Here is a 27,176-nt window from a genome sequence, read left to right as displayed (position 1 = left end):
TCTGAGCCAAGCCATCATCTGGGGCTTCCCAGAGAGCACATTAGCAGGAAGCTGGAATCTGGTGGTGCCAGAGCTCAAAACCAGACACTCCAATATGGGTGTGTGTGTCTGTCTGTCTGTCTCACTGTCTGAATTTCTATGCCAATGGGGCCTTTCCATGGTGTTTCTTGAACAGGCCCTACATGGGTCCCTGGCCTAGACTTTTTTCCTAGATAATCAGCTTTGCTTGCATTAACAGCTCTTCCCCCAGTTAATCCATTACCTCCTGCACACGTAACTTTTTCAATGATGCTTACTCTGAGAATCCTATTTAAAGTTGCAATGTGTCACTCTGCCCTCTCATCTTTTTATTCTATTTTTTCCATACTGTTTTACCCCATAGCTCCCCCACAGAACTTGTGCACTCATTTTCTTTCTTTCCAATAAAAGGTCAGTGAAGTAGGGCAAAGATTCTTTTGTTTCATTATTTCCAAGAGTCGGCACACAACTGATGCTCACTAAACGAGTCCGCACACTGATCATCTCGCTGTTCACACAGCTGGGCAAGTCACCTAAAAGTCTTTCAACCCTCGGTTTTACAATCTTCTAAAATAGCTAAAGCTCACTAAGGTTTTTCTTTTTCCTCCCAAGTTCGCGACACCGGAAGTAAACCTGTAAGGCGGGGCTCAAAGAAATATTACTTCCGCTTCCGTGCCGACGCAAAGAACCAAAGAAAAATGGCGAAGGCCGCGGATAAGACCGGCAGTGGAGGGAAGAAAAATCTGAAAAGGAAAGCCGTTACCGAAGAACCGCAGGAGGCTACAGTCGCTGGGGATGAGGCGACAGAAAGTGGGGTTCAGCCCGCGAAAGCGGCTGCGTTTCCCCCAGGTTTCAGCATTTCCGAGATTAAGAACAAACAGCGGCGACACTTAATGTTCACGCGGTGGAAACAGCAGCAGCGCAAGGTAGGCGACGGGCGGAAGCGGCCGGGGCGCGTGCGCGAGGCGGCTCGCGCGTGGTCGGGACGGAAGCGGGGAGCGTTCAGGCGTCTTCGTCTCTTCCCGGGGGACACGGGCGGGTGCCAGTTGCGCCCGAAGGGTTGTCCGGAAGGGTGCCTCCAGCTCTCCTGTCATGGCGCTCTCGCTGGACTTTGGGAACTGCATGTTCAGCCGTTTGAGCCTCAGGGTGGAGTTTTCCCTTCCGTGGCGGCCTCTCCGCGAAAGGAAAGCCGGCAGTCCTGCTCTCCTAGTGGAGGGTACCCGCTCTTGACGCGAGAGACCAGGGTCTCGGTCCCCCGCTTTGCCACTCTACACAACGTTGATGAATTTTGAGAATCTGTAATATAGACAGTACATAGCAAGTCCGAACAGCTCTTGATTATATTAGTAATGTGGACTGGGCTGGTGGTTGGATTTGTTCTTTGCAACCTTTCCCTCATATTATTCTGGGAGGTTAAGGATAAACTGAAAAGTGGAAATGTTTAAACTGACTTGCCCGAAGTCACAGTGCTCAATTCTGGTTAAATTTCAACGAGAGGAAAGCATTTAATCATCATTGAGTACGTTGGAAGTTCACACACAATATCCTTTATATTTGCCTGCCCTCTTTCACTAGACTGTAGGGGCCCTGGACTGATTCTACTCACCGTTAAGTGTGTAGGTGCTAATGGAGTACATACAAGGGGCATCTGACCCTACCAGGATGCGGGATGTCTTAGAAGACGACACTGTGATTTCTAATCTGGCTTGATGGGTTGAGGGTCAGGAGACGCTAGAGACATCAAGGATGTCAAGCATTCTGTTTAGAAATCTCCAGAAGATACTTTACAGTACAAATAATCATAACCAACATCGCAAGTTCTTACTGATAGTAAAAACAGATTTGGTATGTGGATAACTAGCGTTGGCTTTATCGGAAACCTGAAAACCCATCTTGTGTTTCTTTTCATTTTTAGCGCCTTACAGAAAAACAACCAGCTTGGTAAAACAAAACAACTGTGCTAGTTTACATTTTACATTTTCTTTAATTTAACTTGCTTTATAGTAAGAGCTAATGCTAGTGAAATTTTAAATGCTGAAACTTACCAATTTAGATTTTGTTAAGGTGCAAGATCTCAGATTTTATTGACCAACATGTTTGGCTTACCGTTTAGGTATAAAATCTTTGTCCAGGTGGCTATGTTATTATATCATAAAGATTACCTAATTTAAATACACATAGCATTACTAGTTGGTAGTTTTGGTGTGTATGTGATGTAACTGGTGGTTTTTCAATATTTTGTTTTCAACCTTTTAGGAAAAGTTGGCAGCTAAGAAAAAACTTAAAAAACAGAGAGAGGCTCTTGGTGATAAGGTAAATAAATTTTTTGCCATCTGCTTTCTGTTTTACATTAAGGAATACTTCCTAATTGTATTTTCAGTGACTTCTAAAGTTTATGAAATATTTCACATGTATAAAAAGTTATAAAAATTATGTAACAACTCCCTTTATATTTTTTACTCAGCTTAAGAAATAATACATTAGCAAATAACATTGGGATGCCCTTGTCAGTTTTTCCTGATTGCTTTCCCTTCCAGACATACCCACTAATAGGAAGTTATTTTTCCTATGCACTGTTTTATATTTGTACTAATGCATTTCTGTATCTGAACAATAAGCACAGTGGTGGCATTTCACATGTGATATTTCTGAAAGGAAGAGGCACCACCCCCTAGCTTTGGGAAAGGGGAATCTTCCCAGTTTAGGCCTAATGTTTCAGTTTTTGTAACTTAAAGCAAGGCTCTTTGTCAGGAGAAAGACAGGACAGAGCTTCATCTGTAGTAGAATGAGCTTAGTAAGAATGAGAGCTGACACAGACGATATGAACCTGTGAAGAACGAGAATGGGAGGAGAAGCAGGGTGAGACCTGGTTGGATTATGGCAAAGAGAAGTGGAGAAAATATCAAGAAAAGACTTGGTTGTTTTTGTGATATTAAGTGAACTCTTTCTGTTGAAAACTTCTAAAAGAACTACTAAATAAATATTATTTATTGTATAGCTAGGTAATTTTCATTTTGTTACATTTTGTTAGTAGTTACTCCCAGGTTACAGTCTACACTTGCAAATTTTAAAAATGTTCAACTAGGCTGGCGCCGCGGCTCACTAGGCTAATCCTCCACCTAGCAGCGCCGGCACACCGGGTTCTAGTCCCGGTCGGGGCGCCGGATTCTGTCCCGGTTGCCCCTCTTCCAGGCCAGCCCTCTGCTGTGGCCAGGGAGTGCAGTGGAGGATGGCCCAGGTGCTTGGGCCCTGCACCCCATGGGAGACCAGGAAAAGCACCTGGCTCCTGGCTCCTGCCATCGGATCAGCGCGCTGCGCCGGCCGCAGCGCGCCGGCCGCGGCGGCCATTGGAGGGTGAGAACCAACGGCAAAGGAAGACCTTTCTCTCTGTCTCTCTCTCTCACTGTCCACTCTGCCTGTCAAAAAAAAAAAAAAATGTTCAACTCCCCAATTCATATCTGTTAATACAAGGAACCAAATAAGAATTAGTGTTTTTTGAGGAGAGGAAATAAATAAAGACTATATATTTGTACAGAAACTCTGATCAGTTACAGCAAGTGAACAAGTTGATCACCATTTGAAAATATTACCATTCTTATTTTTTGGACTGAAGGATGACTTCCTTGAACTATGTCTCTTAAAAAATTATTAAAACTTAATGTTTGTTTCATAGTGTAATAAAAAAAATCCCAAATGGTTATCAGTTCATATTTTTTCCATTTCTCTAGTAGTATACCTCTCTTTCAAGATACATACTCTATTCTTATAGTTCTGTTTTCCTGCTCCTTAATATAGTTCATTTATGCAGGTTGAGTCTGCATGATTGCTGATTGTAACAGTATTCCAGTCATTATTGATGTGCTGTTTGCTGTTTATTTACATTATGAATAGTGATTCTGCTATTTCCATTATATTTTTTCTTCTTTTTTTTAAAATGTTTGTTATTTTTCTCCTTAGTGGATAATTATCTTGATTCCTCTTTCTTCTCTCTGCTACTTTTGCCAAACTCAAAGTTAGTCATTCTTCCAGTGAATGTATGTTTCTGCCCAGATTAAAAAGCCTCTTATTTAATATTATTAGGATCAGTGTAAGCAGTAGCAGTGGGTTGAAATGAGAATCAGATTGTTTGTCCTATGGATGGATTTCTGTTCTTTCTTATAGATTCTTTTAGATTTCTTTTCTCTTGTATTTAGGCTCCACCAAAGCCTGTACCCAAGACCATTGACAACCAGCGCGTGTATGATGAAACCATAGTAGACCCTAATGATGAAGAGGTAATGTTAAAAGTTTTAAGTGAATTGGAATGATCACACTGGATAGATTATATGTTGATATTGTTTATATTTAAAGCGTTGGCTGGAAAAGTTGTATAATGGATTGATTCAGATGTGATGTCTGTATATCTTTTTGTTTGGTATAGATTATTTCATAATAGAAATTCTCAATAATGCTATAGGAAAAATGTGGTAAATACTTATTTCTCTGGAAATGTATTTTATACCTAGATAAACTTTAAGGTTTTAAAAGAATTTCTCATACCATAGATTTTTATAGTATTTGTTAGACATTTTGATAACCTAAGGGTAACATTTGATGATTTTTTGATGTCTTCATAAAACTCTTGGTTTCAAAATAATTTTCCCTTTGCATGTTTTCTCTCTTTAGAAGTTTGTAACAGTGCAGTGAGAAAAAAATTGAGATTTTAAAACTTTGTATATTTTCAAATTTTTTCTAAAGGAAACTTGGTTTGGTAATGTTTGTTAGTTTGCTTTTAAACACTATTTTTTAACATACATCCTCGTACAACCCAATGTTAATTCATTCAGTCTTCCAGCAAATATTTTTTGATTGCCTAAGTATTGAATATTTTAAACATTAAGATAATGTTTTAGGGATTTGATATCCATCAGTGAACAATACACTCTGTCTGGCTCATTATTTAGTGCATTGCTTAATTGCCAATGTCTGAGAACTTTCCAGATTTTTCTTACCATCACTTTCTAACTTAATTGTGGAACATAGAGCACTCTGATTTAAGTCCTTTCCAAGACATTGTCTTTGCTCTATTGTTTATTCTGAGAAGATCTGTGTAGCTTTTGAAAAGGTGTATTTTTCTGTTTTGAGGATGGATTATTATGTATGTGAGAATTATTTCAAAACATGTGTTTTGTTGGGATGCGTTGTTATGAATGTCAGAGTTGGTTGGAGTTGGTTGATAGTATTGTTCACATCTTGTATATTCTTTCTAAATTTTTATCAAGTTCTATTAGTTGTTGAGCAAGAAGAATTGAGATCTCTTTTTTTTTTTTTTTTTTTTTTTTTTTTTATTTTGACAGGCAGAGTGGACAGTGAGAGAGAGAGACAGAGAGAAAGGTCTTCCTTTGCCGTTGGTTCTCACCCTCCAATGGCCGCCGCGGCCGGCGCGCTGCGGCCGGCGCAGCGCGCTGATCCGATGGCAGGAGCCAGGAGCCAGGTGCTTTTCCTGGTCTCCCATGGGGTGCAGGGCCCAAGCACCTGGGCCATCCTCCACTGCACTCCCTGGCCACAGCAGAGGGCTGGCCTGGAAGAGGGGCAACCGGGACAGAATCCGGCGCCCCGACCGGGACTAGAACCCGGTGTGCCGGCGCCGCTAGGCGGAGGATTAGCCTAGTGAGCCGCGGCGCCGGCCCGAGATCTTTAACTAGCTGGATTGTTCTGTTCCTTTCAGTTTTTGCTTCACATATTTGAGGATTCTTTTGTTGGGTACATATACTTTTATAATTCTAACTTTATATACACATAATTACATAATTATAAGTACATCTTCTGGATGTATTTACCTTTAACCCAATATAAATTCCATGTATTTATTCCATAAATAGAATTCCGTGTCTCTAGCAGTATTTCTTTTTTTAAATGTCTATTTTGTTTAATGTCCATGTAACTCCTTAAACTCTCATTACTGACTGCGTGATACATCCTTTTTTAAAAATGCTTTTACTGTTAACTTACATCTTTGTAAGATTTATTTATTTATTTGTAAGGGAGAGGGGGGAAGAGAGAGAGATTGATCTTCCATTCTCTGGTTTACTCCACCAATGCCCACAATAGCTAAAGCTGGACTAGTCTGAAGTCAGGAGTCAGGAACTCCATCTGGGCTCCCATGTGGATGGCAGGAACCCAAGTTTCTCATCCCCTAGGTACTTTCATGTCATATGCAGCATCCCAGTCTCAGGGGTGGCTTAGCCTGCAATGCCACAGTGCCCACCCCCAGTTCACATCTTTGTACTTAGGTTATATCACCTACAGATACCATCTGGTTGGATCTTGCTTTTTTATTCAGTGTGACAAACATTTTAAGTTGGTTATTGATATACGTCTACCATTTTGCTCTGATCTCAAAATATCTTGTATCTATTTTTCCTGTTTCTCCTGGGCTGATATCCTTGGTACTAAATATTTTTTAGTATGCCATTTTTATTCTTCATTTTTAAAGTTACAATTGAGTTCTTGGTCACTCTAGGAATTGCAAACTGCATCTGTATCACAATTAACTTAAAAAAAAATTCTGACACAGTTCTGGTAAATATGGCAGGTTTGTTCTAATACAGTTTTGTTCCTCTACCTTTGTCTTATTATCATATACACTACATTTTTATGTGCTGTAAACTTAGTGTTATAATTTCTGCTTAAACAACCTCATGTTTTTTAAAAGAAATGAAGAATTATGTACATACACATATAGTGTTATATTTATCTACCTGTTTACAATTAACAGTTTTCTTCTTTCCATCTTCTGGATCTCAGTTGCTGTTTGATGTCATTTTCTTTTAGCTTATAGGACTTCGTTTCGTCTTTGTTTTTATAGCAGATTTAATAGCAACTACTATCTCAGTTTTTGTTTATGTGAAAGTATGCTTCTTTTGTCTTCATTTAAAAAATTTTTTTAAGGATTTATTTATTTATCTTGAAAGTCAGAGTTGCGGAGAGATATTGAGAGTCAGAAAGAGATTGTTGATCCATTGGTTCACTCCCCAGATTGTCACAACATCCAGCACTTGGGCCATCTTCCATTGCTTTACCTAAGGCATTAGCAGGGAGCTGGATCAGAAGTGGAGCAGCTGGGACACAAGCTGTTATACATATGGGATGCCAGCATTGTGGGTCATGGCTTTACCCACTGCACCTCAATGCTGGCCCCCCCAATTTTTTTTCATATACTTGAAAGGCAAAGCAATAAAGAGAACTTGCATCTGCTGGTTCACTCCCCAAATGCCTGCAATAGCTAGGGTTGTGCCAGGCCAAAACCTTGGAGTCTGGAACTCCATCTTGGTTTTCCACATGGGTTGCAGGGGCCCAAGCACATGAACCATGATCTGCTGCTTTGCATTATGCATTTACAGGAAACTGGATCCGAAGCAGAGTAGCCGGGACTCAAGCCTGTGCTTTGATATGGGAGAAGGGAGTTCCAAGAAGTGGTTTAAACCCCTGTACCATAATGCCTGCCTGCCTGTCTGCGCCTTCATTTTTAAAAGATAATTTTGCAAGATATAAAATTCTTAATTGTCCTTTTTTCCTTTTAGTACTTTGAACATACAATTCCACTGCATTTTAACCACTTATTTCCACTAATTATCAGTGTTTCCCTATATGTTATTTCAGAACTGTTTCAGCTTTTAACGATTAGCAGTTTGGCTCTGATGTTTAGGTATTGTTCTTTTCATCCTCCTTGGAATTTATTGAGCTCTTGGACTTGTATGCTAATATTTTTCATCAGGTTTGGGGTATTTCCAGCCATTATTTCTTCAGCTATATCTGCCCCCTTTGGGACTCCCTCTACATGTACAGTCATGCATCACTTAACAAAAGGAATACATTATGAGAAATGAGTCTTTAGCTGATTTCATCATTGTACAAACATCTTTAGGTTGCTTATATAGACCTAGATGGAGCCTACAGTGCACCAAGGCTACAGATATATAAAAGTGGTGTAGTCGATTTCTTCCAGAGCCACGATGAACAACTTTAGATTAAACAAGCACGAGAGAAAATGATGCAGACAAAAGACTACAATAAACATGAGACAGGTGGCTACTGCTACATAACACAGCATGCTTGCCCTGTAAGCTTTATTTCCTAATAAGTATACTCTGTAGTAAATATATAAATCAGTGACAGTCATTTCTTTTCAAGTATTACATACTATACATAATTATATGTGTTATACTTTTATACAACTGCCAAAGCCTTAGTTTGTTTATACCAACATTGTGCTTCAACCTCACTGTGTGAGTTTTTCATCTCCTTTGTATCTTAGAGGATCACTTACTTATATAGTCCATAGTTGACCGGAGCACCATGATTCAGCATATGACTGTACTCTAGAAGTATCTGACGTTGTCCAGTTTTATACTTGTATCCTGCAGATGGGAAATCATCCAACCTTTTCATGTTGCCATTAATACCAGTCCTTTTGTAAATGCCCTACCAGCTAGGTAATCAGTGTCAGAATCCTTTAAAATTCTGGACCAGTGGGAGACATTTGGCTTGATGGTTAAGACATCACATGGAATGCTCATGTTCTATATCAGAGCACCTGGGTTTGAGGTAGCAGGTGGTGGCTCAAGGAGTTGTGTTCCTTCCTCCCATAGGGAGACCCTAATTTGAGTTCTGGCTTTGGCCTGGCCCAGCCCTGACTTTCATGGGCATTTTGGAAGTGAATCAGCAGATGAGAGATCTTTCTCTCTTACTCTTTTTTTTCCTTTAAATATTTATTTATTTTTTATTTGAAAGAATAATATAGAGAGGTAGAGACAGAGAGTGAGGTCTTCCATATCTGCTGGTACACTCCCTAAATGGCTGCAACAGCTGGAGCTGAGCCAATCTGTAGACAGGAGCTTCTTGCAGGCCTCCCACTTGGGTGCAGGGGCCCAAGTACTTGGGCCATCTCTGCTGCTTTCCCAGGCCATTAACAGGAAACTGGATCGGAAGTAGAGCAGCTGGGACTTGAACCAGCGCCCATATGGATGCCAGCACTGAAGGCCAGGGAAAAATCTGGGGGCCAGTGCTGTGGCACAGTGGGTTAACATCCTGGCTTAAAGCACTGGTTCAAGACCTGGCTGCTCCACTTCCAATCTAGCTCTCTGCTATGGCCTGGGAAAGCAGTAGAAGATGGTCCAAGTACTTGGGCCCTTGCACCCGCGTGGGAGACCCGGAGGGAGCTCCTGGCTCCTGGCTTCGGAATGGCGCAGCTCCAGCCGTTGCAGCCAATTGGGGAGTGAACCATCAGATGGAAGACCTCTCTCTTCTCTCTCTCTCTCTCTCTCTCTCTCTCTCACTTTCTCCCTCCCTCCCTCCTTCTGTGTAACTCTGACTTTCAAATAAATAAATAAATCTTGAAAGAAAGAAAGAAAGAAAGAAAGAAAGAAAGAAAGAAAGAAAGAAAGAAAGAAAGAAAGAAGATAAAAATCTGGTCTAGTAAAGTATTTGTTGTAAAATTATCTCTCATCTCTCTTCTTAGGTTGCTTATGATGAAGCTACAGATGAATTTGCTTCTTACTTCAACAGACAAACTTCTCCCAAGATTCTCATCACAACATCAGATAGACCTCATGGGGTAAACAAATTGATTAGTGTAGCTCTTAAGTTCTTAATTTTCTTACATTAGTTCTACAGTTTAAAGTATTCTGCTCAGAAGAGTTAATTATTTAACTGCCTTATAGAATGGAATTGAATAAGCTAAATGTACTGGTGATATGATATAGATAAATTAACCATGATTCTTCTAGATAGGCTTTCTCAACCTCAGCACTATTAACATTATGGGCTAAATAATTCTTTGTTCTAGTGAGCTATCCTCTTCATTATAGGATGTTTATCAGCATGTCTGGCCTCTACCTATTACCAACCATCTGCCACCAATCATAACCACCAAAACTGTCTTTAGGGCATTGTTATATGGCCATTGGTGCAGCGAAATCACCCCTGGTTGAGAACCACTGCTTTGGGACGATCAACCTTTGGTAAAAGATGAAACATTGTTAGATTTCATTTTTTCCCATCTTGCTTTCAGAAATAGCACTGGCTTATAATCATCATTGTTTCTTTCATAATTAATATTATACCATGTGAGATTTTATTCTGTCTCTTGAGAATTTTTGTTGCTTTGTTTTACAGAGAACAGTAAAACTTTGTGAACAGCTCTCCACAGTTATACCAAACTCACATGTTTATTACAGAAGAGGACTGGCTCTGAAAAAAATTATTCCACAGTGCATTTCAAGAGATTTCACAGATCTGATTGTTATTAATGAAGATCGTAAAACACCAAGTATCCTTTTTATTATTATTGTAATATTAAAGAAGTTTTCCTTTTTTCATTAAGGAGGCATTTCTGTACCTTCCCTCACTCCCTTTAAAAATGTATTTTAAAGAGCAGGCATTTAGCCTAGCAGTTAAGATGCTTATGTATCACATCAGGGTACTTGGTTTGATTTCTAACTCAGCTTCTTACCAATGCAGACCCTGGGAGGCAATGGGGATGGCTCAAAAGTAATTGGGTTCCTGCCACCCTCATGCGACATACGGATTGTGTTCATGGTTCCTGGTTCCAGCCCAGGCTAACCTCAGCTATTTGTGAGCATTTGGGGAGTGCCCCAATGGTTATATATATTAAGAATAAGGTCCTACCTGGGGAGCAAGTGCACATTGACTGCTGTTGTTCCTTTAACAATTAACACTTGTGTTTGATGCCAGCATCACCCAATGCTTGTCGTGAGCTGCCAGGGCTATGGAGGCTTTTTTGTGACGATAGACTCCGTTGTTACTTGGACACAGCCATAAGCAAAGAGGATGTTCTCCTATCCCTTTAGAGAAGAGTATCGCCTTCTTTGATGACCCTTTCTTTCCTCTGAGGTCTCGCAGAGATCCTCTGTGTAGGGTTGGTTTTTTTTCCGCAGAGTCTTGGTTTCCATGCCTGAGATGCTCTTGCAGGCCTTTCAGCCTGACCAGGAAGCCTTATGGGTTGATTCTGAGGTCAGAGTGTTATTTACTGCGAAAGTCATTCTAGGAGTCTACTGTGCAGACTGCTTCCCATGTTGGCCCCTCCTTCCTTTTTTAATTCTATTATTTTTACTTTTTTTTTTAATTTATTTGATGTTATTTATGTCGTCCCTTATAAACTTAGACTGGTCTGTCTGTTGCCTTTAACACTTAAGTTTATCATTATAACATTGAAGATGGTGTTTATACCACCGGTTCTTATGGGTTTGGAGCCCCATGATTAGTTCTTAGGCTGTACTGTTAGAGGTGAGTCTATATGCTTGTATGCATAACTATACTTGTTTTACAGTTTTAGACTACCTCCTCCATCTCTTATTCCCTCCCTTTTTTTTTTAAGCTGGTATCTTTTCCAATTGCTTTAAAATACATACAATTAACTCTGTGTTACATAGAGAGTTAGGCCACAGTGTGAGGTAGATGAGAGAGAGAAAGAAAACAGAGGAAAAAGAGAAAAGAAAAACAACCAACAAAACAAAACCATAGGGATATACACAGTAAAAAGTAACAGTAGTTAACTGTCTGTCAACAATCAGGTCAAGCTTTCTTGAGCACATTAGTTCTGAAGGTGACATTATATATCTGTCTAAGACTCTTGAAATCGATTTTTTCCTTTTTATTCATCATTTATCAGTTATATGCTCCAGTCAAGAAACTGTTTCAATGCTTAATAAAAGATGCAGAGATAAGAGATAGTCAAAGAATTTATAGTTGGATTAAATAGATTTATCTATTCATTGTTGGATTAAATAAATTTGGTCATCTAAAAAGGACCAATTAAATGAATTAAAATGTCAGTGAACAGTTTTAAGTTAATAAAATATAGTATGGCTTAAACAATTGAAGAGAGAAATGTAGGACATAGTAGAAATCCTGTTTCTGGTAAAACAGCACTTTAGGATATCAGGGAGAGGGAGAAGCTCTTAACTGGGTTCAGGAAGATAAGGGTGAGAGTTTAATAATGCAGATTAAGGGTGCTCGGGCAGTGGGAGAACTGTTTGGAAAGATAGAGACTTGAAAGGGCAGACCCAGTTAGGGATCTGCGTGTATTTTAGCATGGCTAGATATTATATTGTCAGAGGTGGTATCAGGATTGTTTTTGAGGTAGGGATTTAAGCTGATTGGTAGTGTTTCAGCGGCCAGTGACAATCTGAAACTTTTTCTGTGAGTCTCAGTTCTGAGTTGAATGTGTCATTTAAACTCAAAAGTATTTATTTCTGTTTTGAAATAAGAAATCACATAAAAGATATCTAGGTGTGTGTGGGTGCTTTTTTTACAGGCAGAGTGGACAGCGAGAGAGAGATAGAAAGGTTTTCCTTTGCCATTGGTTCACCCTCCAATGGCCGCTGCAGCTAGCCCGCTGTGGCCAGCGCACTGCGCTGATCCGCAGGCAGGAGCCAGGTGCTTCTCCTGGTCTCCCATGGGGTGCAGGGCCCAAACACTTGGGCCATCCTCCACTGCATTCCTGGGCCATAGCAGAGAGCTGGCCTGGAAGAGGGGCAACCGGGCAAATGGCGGCCACTGGAGGGTGAACCAACGGCAAAGGAAGACCTTTCTATCTCTCTCTCACTGTCCACTCTGCCTGTCCAAAAAAAAAAAAAAAAAAAAATGGGAGTACTCAGGAAAGCAAGTTACATAGAAACTGATATATTTGGGATTTGTGCTTTGCTTTCAACACAAACCACAACTTAGTGTGAATGTTGCAGAAAGGAGTCAAGCCTTGATTTTGGTTGGAAGAAATGACTTTTATATCTCCTAGTCCTGTGAATATTTTATGATTTTCACATGTGCAAGTGATAGAGATTGTCTCGGCTTACTTCATTAAGATGAATCTGGGGAAAATCTTTAAAAAGGGGAAGAATGGTAATCTGCCATGTGGTAAGCAGTAATATCTGTAAGAAACAGATCTATTTCCAAAAGTGAACAGATCAGGCCGGCGCCGCGGCTCACTAGGCTAATCCTCCGCCTTGCGGCGCCAGCACACCGGGTTCTAGTCCCGGTTGGGGCGCCGGATTCTGTCCCGGTTGCCCCTCTTCCAGGCCAGCCCTCTGCTGTGGCCAGGGAGTGCAGTGGAGGATGGCCCAGGTGCTTGGGCCCTGCACCCCATGGGAGGCCAGGAAAAGCACCTGGCTCCTGGCTCCTGCCATCGGATCAGCGCGGTGCGCCGGCCGCAGCGCGCCAGCCGCGGCGGCCATTGGAGGGTGAACCAACGGCAAAAGGAAGACCTTTCTCTCTGTCTCTCTCTCTCACTGTCCACTCTGCCTGTCAAAAAAAAAAAAAAAAAAAAAAAAAAAAGTGAACAGATCAGTTAAGAAAGGGATTGTCATAATTGTAACTCAAATTTAAGTGATAAATGTTATGCTAATTAACTTAACATTTAATTAGAACCCTAATCCTGAATAAAATGAGGTGGAATTTGAAGTGAGCCTTAACAGATAAATAATACAAGTATTTGAAATAGCTTGAGCAAAAAATGCATGATACTAACATATACAGTACATGAAATTGTGAATATCCGCAAAACAGCTTTGGGGGCCACAGGGTTAAAAAAAACAGGTTAGAACAGTAGATTGTACCCAAGAGTGCCATACTTATGTCTTAGTATGGGTGAATCTGTGGCACGACAATGAAAGAAATCTAGTTTTTCACTTAGCACATGAGAATCCATGGTACAGATATAACAGCCAAATCCCATAGCTGATTACTTACAGAACCAAGGCCTAACTCCAGATTTGATTTACAGCCTCTTGTAGATGATATACTTGAAATGGTGAGAGAGAAAATAGGACCAATCAGTATACTGTTTTAATAATTTAGATGGAAAAATCCACAGGCCTTCAACAAAGACTCTAATGGTAAGGGTAAAAAGGAAGCTGAAGGGTAAAAAGAGAACTTGTGAAAAGAAAAGCAGTTAAGATTTAGTGAGAGATGGAGAAGTTGAAGATAACCAAAAATAGCAACATCTGTTTTGTAAAACAGATTATGTTCATATAGACTTGAGAAACAGTTTTCATTCTGAGCAACATTAATGCTGTTCCTGAATCAGATGTTTGAAAATTTTTCTTAATCTAGAAAAGCATACTATGAATTAAAAAGTCTACTGCTGTCAGTTCTGCCTGCTTATAGTGCTGTAAAATAAGAGCCTTAAGTTATTCATTGAGAAAATAAAGGTGTTTCATGTTGTGAAGTTTGAGCAGTGTTTAGGGAGTAATCTTCAGTTTGCTGCAGCCAGAATTTTGAGAGCTTTTGGGCAGTGAAACTTGATGATTGTTGGTAGGTATCCTGTATTTATTTTAGCCTAATTATCTGATCATAGTAGTAAATGGTTATTAATCAGTTGATTATAATTTATGGGACAGTAATTCTAAGAGCTTATCTTTTCAGAACTATTAATAACCTTGATTTCAGGAGCATTTAGGAGTCTGCTGTTGGGGTGATATTTATTTTTTTAAAGATTTATTTATTTGAAAGTCAGAGAGAGGGAGAGATGAGGGAGTTTCCACCCCCTAATTCACTCTCCAGATGGCCACAATGGCCGAAGCCATGAGCTGGGAGCTTCTTCCAGGTCTCCCATGTGGGTAGCAGGGGCCCAGGCACTTGGGCCATTTTCCATTGCTTTTTTTCCCAGGCCATTAGCAGGGAGCCAGATTGGAAGTGGAGCAGCCAGGTCATGGTTTTCTCTGCTGCACTATGACTCCAGCCCCTTTGGGGCAATATTTAAAGCATACCCTAACCATACAAACATGAAGGTGGTATTCGTAGGGCTAGAAGTCTTCTGAACATGGAGATAAACCTGTATTGACAATGCTACATCATTCTAGGATCTCATCCTTTCCTATCCCTGGTTGAGTAGTGGTCATTAAATAGCTTTTTCATCTACTTTGAAAACTCAGATACTCTATTAAAACTATGTATTATGTTGTAAAAAGAAAAAAAAAGGACTAATGTATTTTCTTAAAAGATTTATGTTACATGTTTTCTGTTTGGTATGCTAGGAATACTTAACCCAGTGGAATACATGCATCCAGCTATTCACTTAGCTACTGATTTGAAGGGCTGATAGAGGATCAGTTAAATTTTTTACCTATTTGAAAAGCAGAGAGGGAGGGAGATCTCCCATTCTACTGATTGACTCCCTAAAATGCTTACAACAGTTTAGTCTGGGCCAGGCCAAAGAGAGGAGCCAGGAACTCAGACTCTCACATGGATGGTAGGAACCCAAATACTTCAGCCATCACCTTCTGCCTCCCAGGGTGTGCATTAGCAGGAAGCTGGATCTGAAGCAGAGTCAGGACTTGAACCCAGGCTCTCCATCATGGGATACCGGAGTCCTAAGTGGCATCATAACCACTGCAACAAATGCCTGCCACTACATAAACATGAGTTAAACTTTAATGTGTTTTCTTAACTTTCATAAACAGATGGACTGATTTTGAGTCACTTGCCAAATGGTCCAACTGCTCATTTTAAAATGAGCAGTGTTCGTCTTCGTAAAGAAATTAAGGTGAGTTTTATGTGTTCCTTCTTTGGCACTGTTCACAAGGTTTTTGATTGTCATACAGACCTAATTGATTTTAATAATAGCCACTTGTTTTCCTAATCAAAGCAGTTTTCTTGTGGGATTATGGATTAAGGTTGTGGTGGATAGGAATAGTCAATACCACAAAACATGTTGGTTTTCTAGACTTTCCTGCTCTGTCCATAGCCTATTAAAGTAACTGATACATCTTTATCCATCAATTTGGTAAATCTGTGGTAGCTTGCCATTCACAAAAATTAAAAAATTATGTAAATTCCAATACTTGAAATTGCATCAAGATGTGTTATTTGCTAATTAGCCTAATTCATTATTGTATTTTTTCTAGAGAAGAGGCAAGGACCCCACAGAACACAGACCTGAAATAATTCTGAATAATTTTACAACACGGCTAGGTCATTCTATTGGTCGTATGTTTGCTTCTCTCTTTCCCCATAATCCTCAGTTTATTGGAAGGCAAGTTGCTACATTCCATAATCAGCGGGATTATATCTTCTTCAGATTTCACAGGTGAGGAAGGAATTTTTAACTTGGATTTTGACTTCCATCATGAACTTTGTTTTCAATGTGAAAACTTTCTAACATACAGGTTTCTAATATATTGTGACAAATACTGAAGAGTAGAAATGCTTATAATATTAAAGAAATGACAATTGGGTTCATTGAGACTAATTTCTAGTTTTAATTTGTCTTTAAAGATACATATTCAAGAGTGAAAAGAAAGCAGGAATTCAGGAACTTGGACCACGTTTTACCTTAAAATTAAGATCTCTTCAGAAAGGAACCTTTGATTCTAAATATGGAGAATATGAATGGGTCCATAAGGTATGCCCTTACTATTTAAAATTCATTTCAAAAGTATGGAATGAGAAGACAATGAGGTGCTTTAAACTTTGAGTGTTCATGTTTTAATTCATACTACTGAATTACTGCCCCATTAAGTTAGAAAGAACAGATCTGCTTTGGTATCTGGTTCATTTTAAGTATTCCTGAGAATTATTGCAAGAGGCTTTACACAAGACTACAGATTATCACCTTAAATGTAAATATTATTAGAGAATGTTTTCCATCTGGTGTGTAGTTCACTTAAGTACATTTTGGGGGCTAGCATTGTGGCCTAGCAGGTAAAGTCTCAGCTTGCAAGGCCAGTATCCCATAAGGGTGCTGGTTTGTGTCACAACTGCCCTGCTTCCCATCCAGCCACCTGATGATGGTTTGGGAAAAGCAGCAGACAATGAATGGCCCAAGTGTTTCGGCCCCTGCACCCATGTGGGAGACCCAGATGAAGTTCCTGGCTTCAACCTGGCACAAACCTGAAAAGTTGTAGCCATTTGAGGAGTCAACCAGGAGATGGATCTATCCTTCTCTCCCTGTAACTGACTTCAAATTAATGAATCATTTTCTTTAAAGTAGTATTTATTTATAATTATGCACTTACACATGGAATAACAACTGACAAAACTTTTTATATTAGTCCTTAAGTAGAATATTTAGGGTCTCAAACTCAAAGTGTTTTTCAGAACTAGTGTTACTTATGAAGATCTAAGAAAAGTTAATTTTATTGTGTTATCTGAGTAGTTCATTTTTTCCTTTTCAGCCCCGGGAAATGGACACAAGTAGAAGAAAATTTCATTTGTAAAGTACTGAGGGGATAACTTGGATTTTGCTGAACAGGCCTATCTTGAACTTGGTAAATTATTTCTGATGGAATACCCTTTTCAAAATGGCATTTACTGATTTCAAAAACTCCCTTTCATGTCTGGACAAAAATGACCAAGTACCCTGGACTGCCATTGTTTATATAGTAAATGTAAGTCACTTAGGTTTAATAAACCTTTTGTTTCATAATAGCCATGAGTCAGATTGAATTAAATCTAAATTTAACTTTCATTTGCATTTTCAAAGAGCATATGTGCTGGAGATAAAGTGGTTGATGGATACTATGCTAGATTAATCTTGGATCCAGTATCTGGCACATAGTTTGAAACCGGAGATAAGGTTTCTGGAATATTTTAACATTCTTTAAACCTTTCAGAATGGTAGAAGATATAAAGCAAAATGATTGATCAGGATTTGAAGGAAAGTTTCAAAACTGAAGCTAATCTTTTCTTTGTAGCTCATTACACATAGTACTTGAGGGATTTAAGTTCTTTACTTTTGCTAATGAAATTATTTCAGCCTCTAACTGTTCCTGTTAACAAAGCTATGTGTTACAAAGTAACTTATTTTTAGGTACAATCAGTAATACCCCTAAAAGGAGTTCATCTGAAGTATCTGTTACATGGGTGCTGTGGCACAGTGGGTTAAAGCCCTGGCCTAAAGCGCCGGCATCCCAATTGGGTGCCGGTTCTAGTCCCAGCTGCTCCTCTTCTGATCCAGCTCTATGCTATGGCCTGGGATAGCAGTGGAGGATGGCCCAAGTCCTTGGCTCCTGCACCCACGTGGGAGACCCAGAGGAGACACCTGGCTCCTGGCTTCGGATCAGCATAGCTTCGGCCATTGTGGCTAACTGGGGAGTGAACCTCTCTCTGTCTCTAACTCTGTCTTTCAAATAAATAAAGATAAATCTTTAAAAAAAGAAAAAATATATGTTACAAAATTAATCCTAAAGATGAAAAGCCAAAACATTTTTGCACTGAAATAAATTCATGAATAGAAACTGCAGAACTTAAAAAAGCCTCATCCTGACATAAAAATAATAAAGGTTTGCAACTTACATTTAATTTCCTGGTAGTCTACAAATTCATACCATATCAAGTTTCTAAATGTTGGTGGAGCAAATACAAAAAACTTAACCCCAAGGTGTTTAAGACAGATTAATAAAGGACAACACTTTTATATTAAGTATTTTATTGTATGCTGCTGCCAGTGTATATAAAATAATTACCCTTGTGAAATAGAAATTCATGAAAATTCAGAGAGGTAGATGTTAGGACTGACAAAAGTAGAAGTTTGTATATTATGGCACATGTTAAAGGAAGCTTTTGTACAGGCTTCAAATTTAGCTCTCTTGAATGAATGAATATTCACCGGTTAATGAGAAGTGGTTCAGGAACCCTGAAATAGGTGGGGGAGAAAAAGATGAATTAGGGTAAAATAGCAAAGAGCATGGTTTCTAAAAAACTTTTCATGAGTAATCCTGTCTAACTGCAGTTTCTTACAAATTGCTCGTGTCTTTACCTACTTTTCTGAACATGGCACATCTATGCAAGACAGTACAATCCAGACTTATGATACCAAAGTGATATATGTTCCATACAAACCATACTTCAAGTTTTGAATCTACATCTTTTTCTGGACTGGTGGTATAAAGCCTCCAGGTAGTCACACAATAACAGTATTCTATATTGTGTTGCTGAACTATAATGTCCAGTAGAGGTTAGGTGTATTAAATGCATTTTCAACTTGGGATGGATGTAACCTTAATTTAACTCAAGGACCATCTGTACTGCTTTCAATGCAATTCATTTAAATGTTAGTTCATAAAGGACTTTCAACTACATTAAGCTGTGCCCTATCAGTAGTTTTTAAAAAACAAAACAACGGGATTTTTAAGAAAAAAATGAGCATTAAGATGGAAAATGCCTGACCTTTAGTAGGCAGTAAAATGTAAATTCATCTTAATTTTCATAGCTACTCTCCATTTTATAAACCAACTTACAGATTAACTTGCTAAGATTACTGCCAAAATATACTCTTTTCAAATTCAAAAAGTTAATACAAAAATCTTTTAAATCAAGAAAAATCTGAACAGTAGGAAAATTAGCTAGAATATTTAGGAGAGCAATTTGGCACTATCTAGTTAAGTAAAAGATGCAACGATACTTCTATTTACCTAAACAAATGTACATAGAAAAAACATGTACAGGACTTTACAGTAGTGCTTTTAATAGCACAGAATGGGAAACAGCCTAAATGTAACTCAGAAGAATGGATAAACTAACATTTATATGTGATACAATACATAAAGTTATTAAAATGGCCAATCTATATGGCTAATATACCAACAATAAAAAATTAAGATATTCATTACCAAATAAATTATGACTTCAAACTATAAAATACAGAAAGTATATGTAGTAAAAAAATACCAACTTCAGAGTAGGTTCTCTCTAGAGAGGGAAGGCAAAAAGTATTAACTTTTATTTCTTTTAAATAAGTTAAAGTGTTTAATTCAGAATGGTTAGTTGCAATGTTCATGAGATATAAACAAAATACTCTGGTACAAAACCATAAGTATTTAGCCTCACTTAGAATAACAGCAAATGGACAACTAAGGTTTGTTGGGCAAGGGCTGAGCCAAAGCTGATGGAAGACCAAGGAATACGGGTGGTGGAGATCAAGTATTGTATTTCTAAATATTCACTCCTTATTCATCAACTTGACCCATTTCTAGGAGTAAAGTATAAATATATGAATACAAAGACACATCAAAAAGTTCATGGAAAAGGGAATTCAAAGATGAACTTATGAAGGTGGGCACTTGGCACAGCTGTCAAGACACTGCCTGAAATGTCTACATCCTATATACAGTGTCTGGATTCAAGACTCCGCACCTCTTCCGTTTGCAGCTTCCTGCTAATGGGAACCCTGTGAGACAGCAGTGATGCCTCAAGTACTTGTGTCCCTACCACCCACATGAGAGATCTGGACTGAGTTCTGGGGTCCTGGCTTTGGATTGGCCACGCCTCAGCTGCTCCAGGCATTTGGGAAACAAAGCAGCAGATACAGGATCTGTCTGTCTGTCTGTCTCTCTTTCTCTCTCTCTATTTATTTGACAAGCAGAATTTACTGAGAGAGATCTTCTGTCTCCTGGTTCACTCTCCCAAAAGGCTGCAAAGACCAGGGCCCAGGGCCAGGACCTTCTTTTGGTCTCCCACATGGGTGCAGGGGCCTAAACACTTGGGCTATCCTCCACTGCTTTCCCAGGCACATTGGAAATGGAGCATCCAGGACTCAGACCAGCACCCTTATGGGATGCAGGTGTCACAGGCCATGAATTTAACTGCTATGCGACAGCACCAGCCCCACAAAGATACTTTTAATGGGGTATGTTTGATGCCAAAAATTAACCCATATTGGTTTTTCATAATACTTATTTTCCATAAACTTTGAAGACACTGCATAGACCTTCATCACACTGTAGCTTCAAATTTGGAAACAAATCTTTAATATTCAATGAAGTACAACTGATACAACTACTAGAACTTTATGAAAAATGTTTCATGAAATAGGTAGTTTTTAAATGTTTTTATAAAGCAGAATGAAAAACTCCACATACCTTTATTCTTTAAAAATATTATAAAGAAATGTCGGCCGGCGCCGCAGCTCACTAGGCTGATCCTCCGCCTTGTGGCGCCAGCACACCGGGTTCTAGTCTTGGTTGGGGCGCCGGATTCTGTCCCAGTTGCCCCTCTTCCAGGCCAGCTCTCTGCTGTAGCCAGGGATTGCAGTGGAGGATGGCCCAAGTACTTGGGCCCTGCACCCCATGGGAGACCAGGAGAAGCACCTGGCTCCTGCCTTCGGATCAGCGCGTTGCGCCGGCCGCAGCGGCCATTGGAGGGTGACCCAACGGCAAAAGGAAGACCTTTCTCTCTGTCTCGCTCTCTTACTGTCCACTCTACCTGTCAAAAAATAAAAAAAGAAAAAAGAAAAAAAAAAAAAAAGAAATGTGGGCCAGCACTGTGGCATAGTGGGTTTAGCCACCGCCTGCAGCAGCATCCCATGTGGGCACTGGTTCAAGTCCTAGCTGCTCTGCTTCTGATCCAGTTTTCTGCTAATATGCCTGGGAAAGCAACAGAAGATGGCCCAATTCATTGGGCCCCTGTACCCACATGGGAGACCCAGAAAAAGCTCCTGGCTTTAAACTGGCCCAGCTCAGGCCATTGTGGCTATCTGGGGAGTGAACCGGCAGATGGAAGACCTCTCTCTGTTTCTCTCTCCCTCCCTCTTTCTAGCTTTCTCTCTAACTGTGCCTTTCAGATAAATTTAAAAAAATAAAAATAAAAATATAAGGAAATGCAATTCTGTTAACAGTGATATTTCTAAGTGTGCTGCATGATGGTAATTTCTATTTTTCTTGTACCATGTTATTTTTAATTACAAAAAGCTACATTTACAAGTATGAAATCTCCAAAGTATTGCAAGTATGAAAACTCCATGTATATCCTATACATGTCTAGGACAGTAGATATCAGATGTTTAACATAGGCGCTTTAAGAAATTCAAGTTCTATGGCCATACTTCAGACCTAATGAAATCTAAGTTCTATTTTACAAGGTGGTTTGTGGATAAGTTCAAGTTTAAAAAGCAATACTTCTATATTCAAATATTCTGTCCTTGACCCAAACTACTTCAAATCATAATAGCCACAAAGCTTTTTTGTTACACTGCAGGGATAATGGAATAATATCCATTGTTTTACTTTGAAATATGTATTATTATCCAAACCATATTTGTAAACTTGACCAAGTTATTTAAAGAAAGAAAAATACTGACAGCTGCCCAGGCTTCTTAACAGTATTTTGTGTCAAATGAAAATAAACCACTTTACTTTGCACTTTCGTAAGGCAAATACAATAGGACCTGAGGTTAAAAACAATCTGTAAAAATACAAAGTTTCCAAAAACTGCCAGAAAGAATTAACTATGGGCCAGTGTATTTCATTCTATAACTTCCTGTACACTCCCAAGTCCACAAAGCTTTACTGGGGAGTACACAACCATGTAACAAGATGTTTTAGAAAGCAGCTTCCTGGTGCCAGCACTGTGGCATAGTGGGTAAAGCTGCCGCCTGCAGTCCTGGCATCCCATGTGCGCATTGGTTTGAATCCTGGCAGTTCCACTTCTGATCCAGCTCTCTATTATGGCCTGAGAAAGCAGTAGAAGATGGCTCAAGTCCTTGGGCCCTTGCACCCGCGTGGGAGACCTGGAAGAAGCACCTGGCTCTGGATCAGTGCAGCTCTGGCCCTTGTGGCCACCTGGGGAGTGAACCAGTGGATGGAAGACTTCTCTCTCTCCCCTTCTGCCTCTCTGTAACTCTGCCTTTCAAATAAATAACTGAATCTTTAAAAAAAAGTAAAAGAAAGCAGCTTCCTGAACTTTTTAAGTCAAACCACTGGTAAAGGATATATTTATTTGAAAGGCAGAGTTACAGAGAGAGAGGGAGAAGCAAGAGATCTTTGGTCGGCTGGTTCACTCCCTAAATGTCAGCAACAGCTGGGGCTGGCCTAGAAGCCAGGAGCTGCTTCTAGGTTTCCCATGTGGGTGCAGGGGCTCAAGGACCTGGGCCATCTTCTGCTGCTTTCCCAGGCCATTCGGAGCAGCTGGGACCTGAACCGGAGCCCATATATGACGCCAACAATGCAGAACGAGGCTTAACCTGTTAGGCCATAGTGCCAGCCCTAAGTCTTTTTAAAGCAGTAGCTTAATTTTGCTATTCATGGGTCAACACTAGTGAATATGCACTCCAAGAACACTTCAAAAAAAGCACATACAAAAAATGGAATTACAAGTGTAATTGGACCCCCCCCCCACCCCCGGAATTTTGAAATCCATACAAATGAAGGGGGTCTTAAAATGGTTCAGGGGAATGTGTATTATGAAAAAACTCCATGTATTCAAGAAAGAATTTCTGCACCAAAAATTATCCTTTAATTCCTCTCTTCTACAACTTTTTTGACATACCCTCATAATAAGCACTTATAAAAGATTATATCCTTAAATTATACAAAGCAGGTTTTTGGTCATATCTCATTTGGACAAACATGTTTTGCATACAGGGCATCTGACCTGGAAGGTACAAATTAACATATAGCAGCATGCCTTAGTAATACACTGAAGCTAGCAAATCATTAGTTTCTTAATCCTCTGAAGTCCAGTCCACTGCCTATTCGCCACCATGAACTCAAATACTTCATTTTCCTCATTTTACCTTTGTCCAACAAATGAGAAGAAGTAAAACTCTTAACTCTATATTCCAAATGCCTAAACCATGCTGGCTTATTCAACTCCTGATTTTCTTTTGCATTCCCAATTCTTAATTCTGTATTATCCAAACAGCTGAGTTCTATTAGAGCAGAAACATCAGATTTAATCCAAATTAATTGTTAGTTTCTTAAAAATCATCCCTATAAACATTGCAGGTATTTTAAAAACTGTCTAAATTATTTGTTACATACACAAAAATTAAACTATCCCTTGGGGACTCCAAAATTTATATGCCATTTTAGGGTAATACTATAAAAATTAGCACATGGCTTGTCTCAGTACTGAAACTGTGTTTTAAGAATGCTATTATTAAATCCTCTATTTAATTCTTTTAATGATTAAAAAACTGTTTTTGACTACTGAAATACCAGGTTTCATCAATCCTCACTTTCCTTACAAAACAGAAAAAGTCTGTAAACTTAGAGTGCCAAGAAACTTAACTACTCATCCCTACACTGTTTTTTGTTTTGTTTTTAAAGTAAACTTACCTCTGAAGGATTCCTACAAAAAGGAACAGACTTTCTGGGGTCTGAAGGGATTTGTACTTGAAGATACTCCAGTCAACAGTGGGTCATGTTGAGCATTCTGCAGACAAAACTGTTTCAAGTCTGCAGCTGCCTGGGAAACCTACACATAACAAAGAGGGGAAAGTGCCAGGTTTTAATGAAGGTTTTTCAAAGATCTTCGTAAATGCTTGGAAAAAACCGCACTTCTCCTGCCTCAAAAGAGAATGATATGCACTAATTAAAGACTAACAGTAAATATGAGTTTTTATAATACTTACTATTGTAAATAAGATTGGTTTAAACTATGTTTTCTTTTTGCTTACAAATCACATCACATTTTACTTATTAATAACCAGCTTTTCAAATGCAAGCCTGCAGGTTCTAAACATCTTGTTTTTTACATTAAAAGCATTAAGAACATTAACATTCTAACAATTACTTTATCTTAAAAGCATTATTACTGGAAAAATGCTACTGTGAATGATCATAACATAGAATACAGAAAACCCAACACTGTAAGAATACATTCAGTATATTAACTGGTAAAACCTATACTCTCCTTTTTGTATTAATCTGAAACAGGCATGCACTAAAACGGGCATGCACTCATTCACTTAAACATCTGCTATTTGTATAAAGAGATGTAGAATTAAAAAAAAAAAAAAGTTGAGCCATACAAACTCTTTAGGTCCTGGTTTTGGTGGCACTGCACTGCATACATATATGAATATTGGTCAATCACACTTAAAGGCAAGTACAGTTTCTTAAAGGCAGGCTGCTCATTAGTTAAACAGGTTTGCTTTTCACCTTTCATTCTACAATTTTGTAATTCTAAACAGTTGATAGTACACTAAGACCAAAACAATGTACTGAACCACTGAGATGTAGAACATGAATGATTAAAATGTTAAGTCTTGAATTAAGGTTTAGGAAGATAGGGAACTAACAACAACAAAGTAAGCAGTATTCCAAGTTCTGGGGAAAGCTGAGACGGAGACTTCAACTGGACAAGCTGCTGGCTCCCAAGGCACTCTAACAGTCATCTTCCAGAGGCTAAAGCCCTAAAGTAATTACTGGTGCCCCTTTCATTCTGGAAAGTGCCCTGCCCTGCCTATGAAAGATGTGTCTGGCACTTGGGATTTTATTTTAACCAAGTGTGCTCAAATAAAAAGGTTTAAACACAGTAAGCTTACAGAAAGACATCTAGCACAGTCATAAATTAACAATGAGAAATGGAACCTAGTGTGTCTAGAGAAAAGCTCATCTGAAATCCCAAGGGGGATGCCTTCTCCTCTTTGCTGCAGCCCTAATGCCACACAAAAATGGAGAACTCCAAAACCAAATCACTTGTGGTGGCTTTAATGATCCCAACCAGAAGCCACTGAAAAATTCTGTATACAAGGTAGCATCTGACTAGGGAGAAGGGGGCAGCAACCAGAGTTTTCAAGGTTACAGCTTGCGGAGTTGACTGACTTCATCTCATGTAAGTACCCTTACTTAGAATTACTTTCACCAGCCTTGTTTGTTTTTTGCGACTCCCTCTCTCTCTGCCACCTGCTTTTCTTTACTAGCCCACTTCAATCTGTCATAAAGGCATACCTGATGACAATATAATAGTTATTTAAGAAACAAACGATTTCAAATGTCAGAGCTAAATCTGACCAAAAATTATGACCATAAGCCACTGAGAATTTGAGAGATTAGAGAAATGGATTCCAAACAGCAGTTTTGTCTACCACACTTAATGGTTAACAGGTCGGGGGAATCCCACATTAAGACCGACAGAAATTTCCCTTCTCTCCAGGAATGGCCACAAATAACCATGTCCGTCACATATATTGACAGTCAAGGAAAACGGGAGACCCTCTCCAAAAAAAAGAAAAAGTGTCAGGAAGAAACAAAGACTAGACTAGTTCGATGAGTAGTACAAAGTCAAATCATCTTGGAAAGTGCCTACTGCTAGCAGGGTTTATGGTCTACAATCTTTTTTTTTTAATTACAAGGAAGTCTTTCCTATTGTAACCTAATTGCATCAGAAACTAGCCAATTTATCTAGGATTTTTTAAATCAGAAAATATTTGGAATAGCGCTTGAATGTCAAGCTGCCCTACCAACATAGACAAAAAGCCTTTCCCCAAAGACACAGCCAAGGCCAACCAGCCGCCAAAATACCTAAGACGAGCACCGGCCCACCCTTCATCTCTCTCTCGGGCGGTCAGATCCCGGCCCGCTGAGCCAAAGAGGTATGAAAGGCACGCTTTGTTGGAGGCTGTGCCGAGCACGGCGGTAACCTCAGTCTCTGGGAACTTTCTGAACACAAACACACTTCTTTAATCCACAGTTACGCAAGAATTCGTTTACACGTTCGTGTTCAACACAACGAGGTGATCTGGAGGCAAGAATCTATCACTAAACCAAGTAGGTGTGGCAAAAATCTGAATCTTAAGTAAGTCTGTTCTGAATCATAAGTTGGAAAATACCCTGTCCGATGACAACAAACAGCGGAGGCTGTTGCAGAGAGAAGGGAAGGGAAGGACGGGTGCGGGCGGCGCTGAGAGAGGCCGACGTCGGGCCAGCGCGGACGGAGGCGGCCCCGGGACGCGGAGTGCGCTTCAGCTTGGGGGCCAGCCCGCATCGAAAATCCTGGGGCGGAAGGGCGGACTGATCGGTTCCCCAGCCCGCGCGGCAACTTCGAAGCCGGCGGCTGGCAGACTGAAGCGGCCCAGCGCGGTCCCCCCGCGCCCCAGAACCGAGGGCCCGCGAGGGTGGCGCCCGCTCCAGCCGGCCCGGACGCCGGAGCCCACCCGCCGCAGCCTTCCCCTCCCCCACCCGACCGCGCCCGCTCACCTTCACTCGGTTGAGGCCGGCCTCCAGCCGGAGCTGCTGAACCACTTTCTTCATAGCGGCGACGCTGGAGGAACCAGACATGGCACACGCGAGACAGGGGGGCCGAAGCGTCGGTCACGGGTCGGAGAGTCGGAGAGTCCGCGGGGCCAGACGGCGGGCTGCCCGGGGCGGGGCTCCGAACTTTGTGTCTAAGTTTCCGGTTCTGTGCCTGGCGACTCCACCCTCGGCACGCATGCGCGCCGC

General features: G+C 40.0%; 2 protein-coding genes and 1 long non-coding RNA gene across 5 annotated transcripts in view; 2 read left to right on the top strand and 1 right to left on the bottom strand.

Moving 5' to 3' along the window:
• Window positions 1-207: 207 nt before the first annotated feature.
• RPF1 (ribosome production factor 1 homolog) lies at window positions 208-23,129 on the top strand. Of its 3 annotated transcripts, XR_007924001.2 has the most exons (10): window positions 208-944; window positions 2,275-2,331; window positions 4,212-4,292; window positions 9,518-9,613; window positions 10,174-10,327; window positions 15,477-15,559; window positions 15,921-16,102; window positions 16,291-16,417; window positions 17,190-17,402; window positions 19,989-23,129. XR_007924001.2 is itself a non-coding variant. In XM_002715891.5 (9 exons), exons 1-9 carry the CDS (start codon window positions 717-719, stop codon window positions 17,229-17,231), a joined length of 1,050 nt encoding a protein of 349 aa, XP_002715937.3. In that variant the 5' UTR covers window positions 208-716; the 3' UTR covers window positions 17,232-17,442. The 3 variants fall into 3 exon arrangements, 2 of the variants coding, with proteins under 2 accessions (XP_002715937.3, XP_051713512.2); XM_002715891.5 differs by lacking the exon at window positions 19,989-23,129 and having other exon boundaries at window positions 17,190-17,442; XM_051857552.2 differs by lacking the exons at window positions 208-944; window positions 19,989-23,129 and adding an exon at window positions 978-1,863 and having other exon boundaries at window positions 17,190-17,442.
• GNG5 (G protein subunit gamma 5) lies at window positions 18,426-27,166 on the bottom strand. Its single transcript, XR_518213.4, has 3 exons — window positions 26,934-27,166; window positions 24,069-24,207; window positions 18,426-18,649 (listed from the first exon to the last, which is right to left on the bottom strand). It is a non-coding gene; the product is annotated as a G protein subunit gamma 5 (long non-coding RNA).
• The window catches only part of SPATA1 (spermatogenesis associated 1), an 89,872-nt gene continuing 87,094 nt past the window's right edge, over window positions 24,399-27,176 (top strand). Inside the window, exon 1 of the mRNA XM_051857540.2 lies at window positions 24,399-26,504. The gene's annotated coding sequence lies outside the window, so the exon portion shown is untranslated. The remainder of the gene's footprint in view (window positions 26,505-27,176) is intronic.

This window comes from Oryctolagus cuniculus, chromosome 7 (genome assembly GCF_964237555.1).
Source record: "Oryctolagus cuniculus chromosome 7, mOryCun1.1, whole genome shotgun sequence".
Classification (NCBI taxonomy): Eukaryota; Metazoa; Chordata; class Mammalia; order Lagomorpha; family Leporidae; genus Oryctolagus; species Oryctolagus cuniculus.
The sequence above is the reverse complement of the archived record's forward strand: the minus strand, read 5'-3'. Positions and strand labels throughout refer to the sequence as shown.

Bases quoted from the DNA above. Each gene is read 5' to 3' on its own strand.
- RPF1 (XM_002715891.5), top strand. From the start codon at position 717: ATGGCGAAGGCCGCGGATAAGACCGGCAGTGGAGGGAAGAAAAATCTG. The intron at 945-2,274 runs GTAGGCGACGGG...TCAACCTTTTAG, and splicing joins GGAAACAGCAGCAGCGCAAG to GAAAAGTTGGCAGCTAAGAA. The intron at 9,614-10,173 runs GTAAACAAATTG...TTTGTTTTACAG, and splicing joins CATCAGATAGACCTCATGGG to AGAACAGTAAAACTTTGTGA.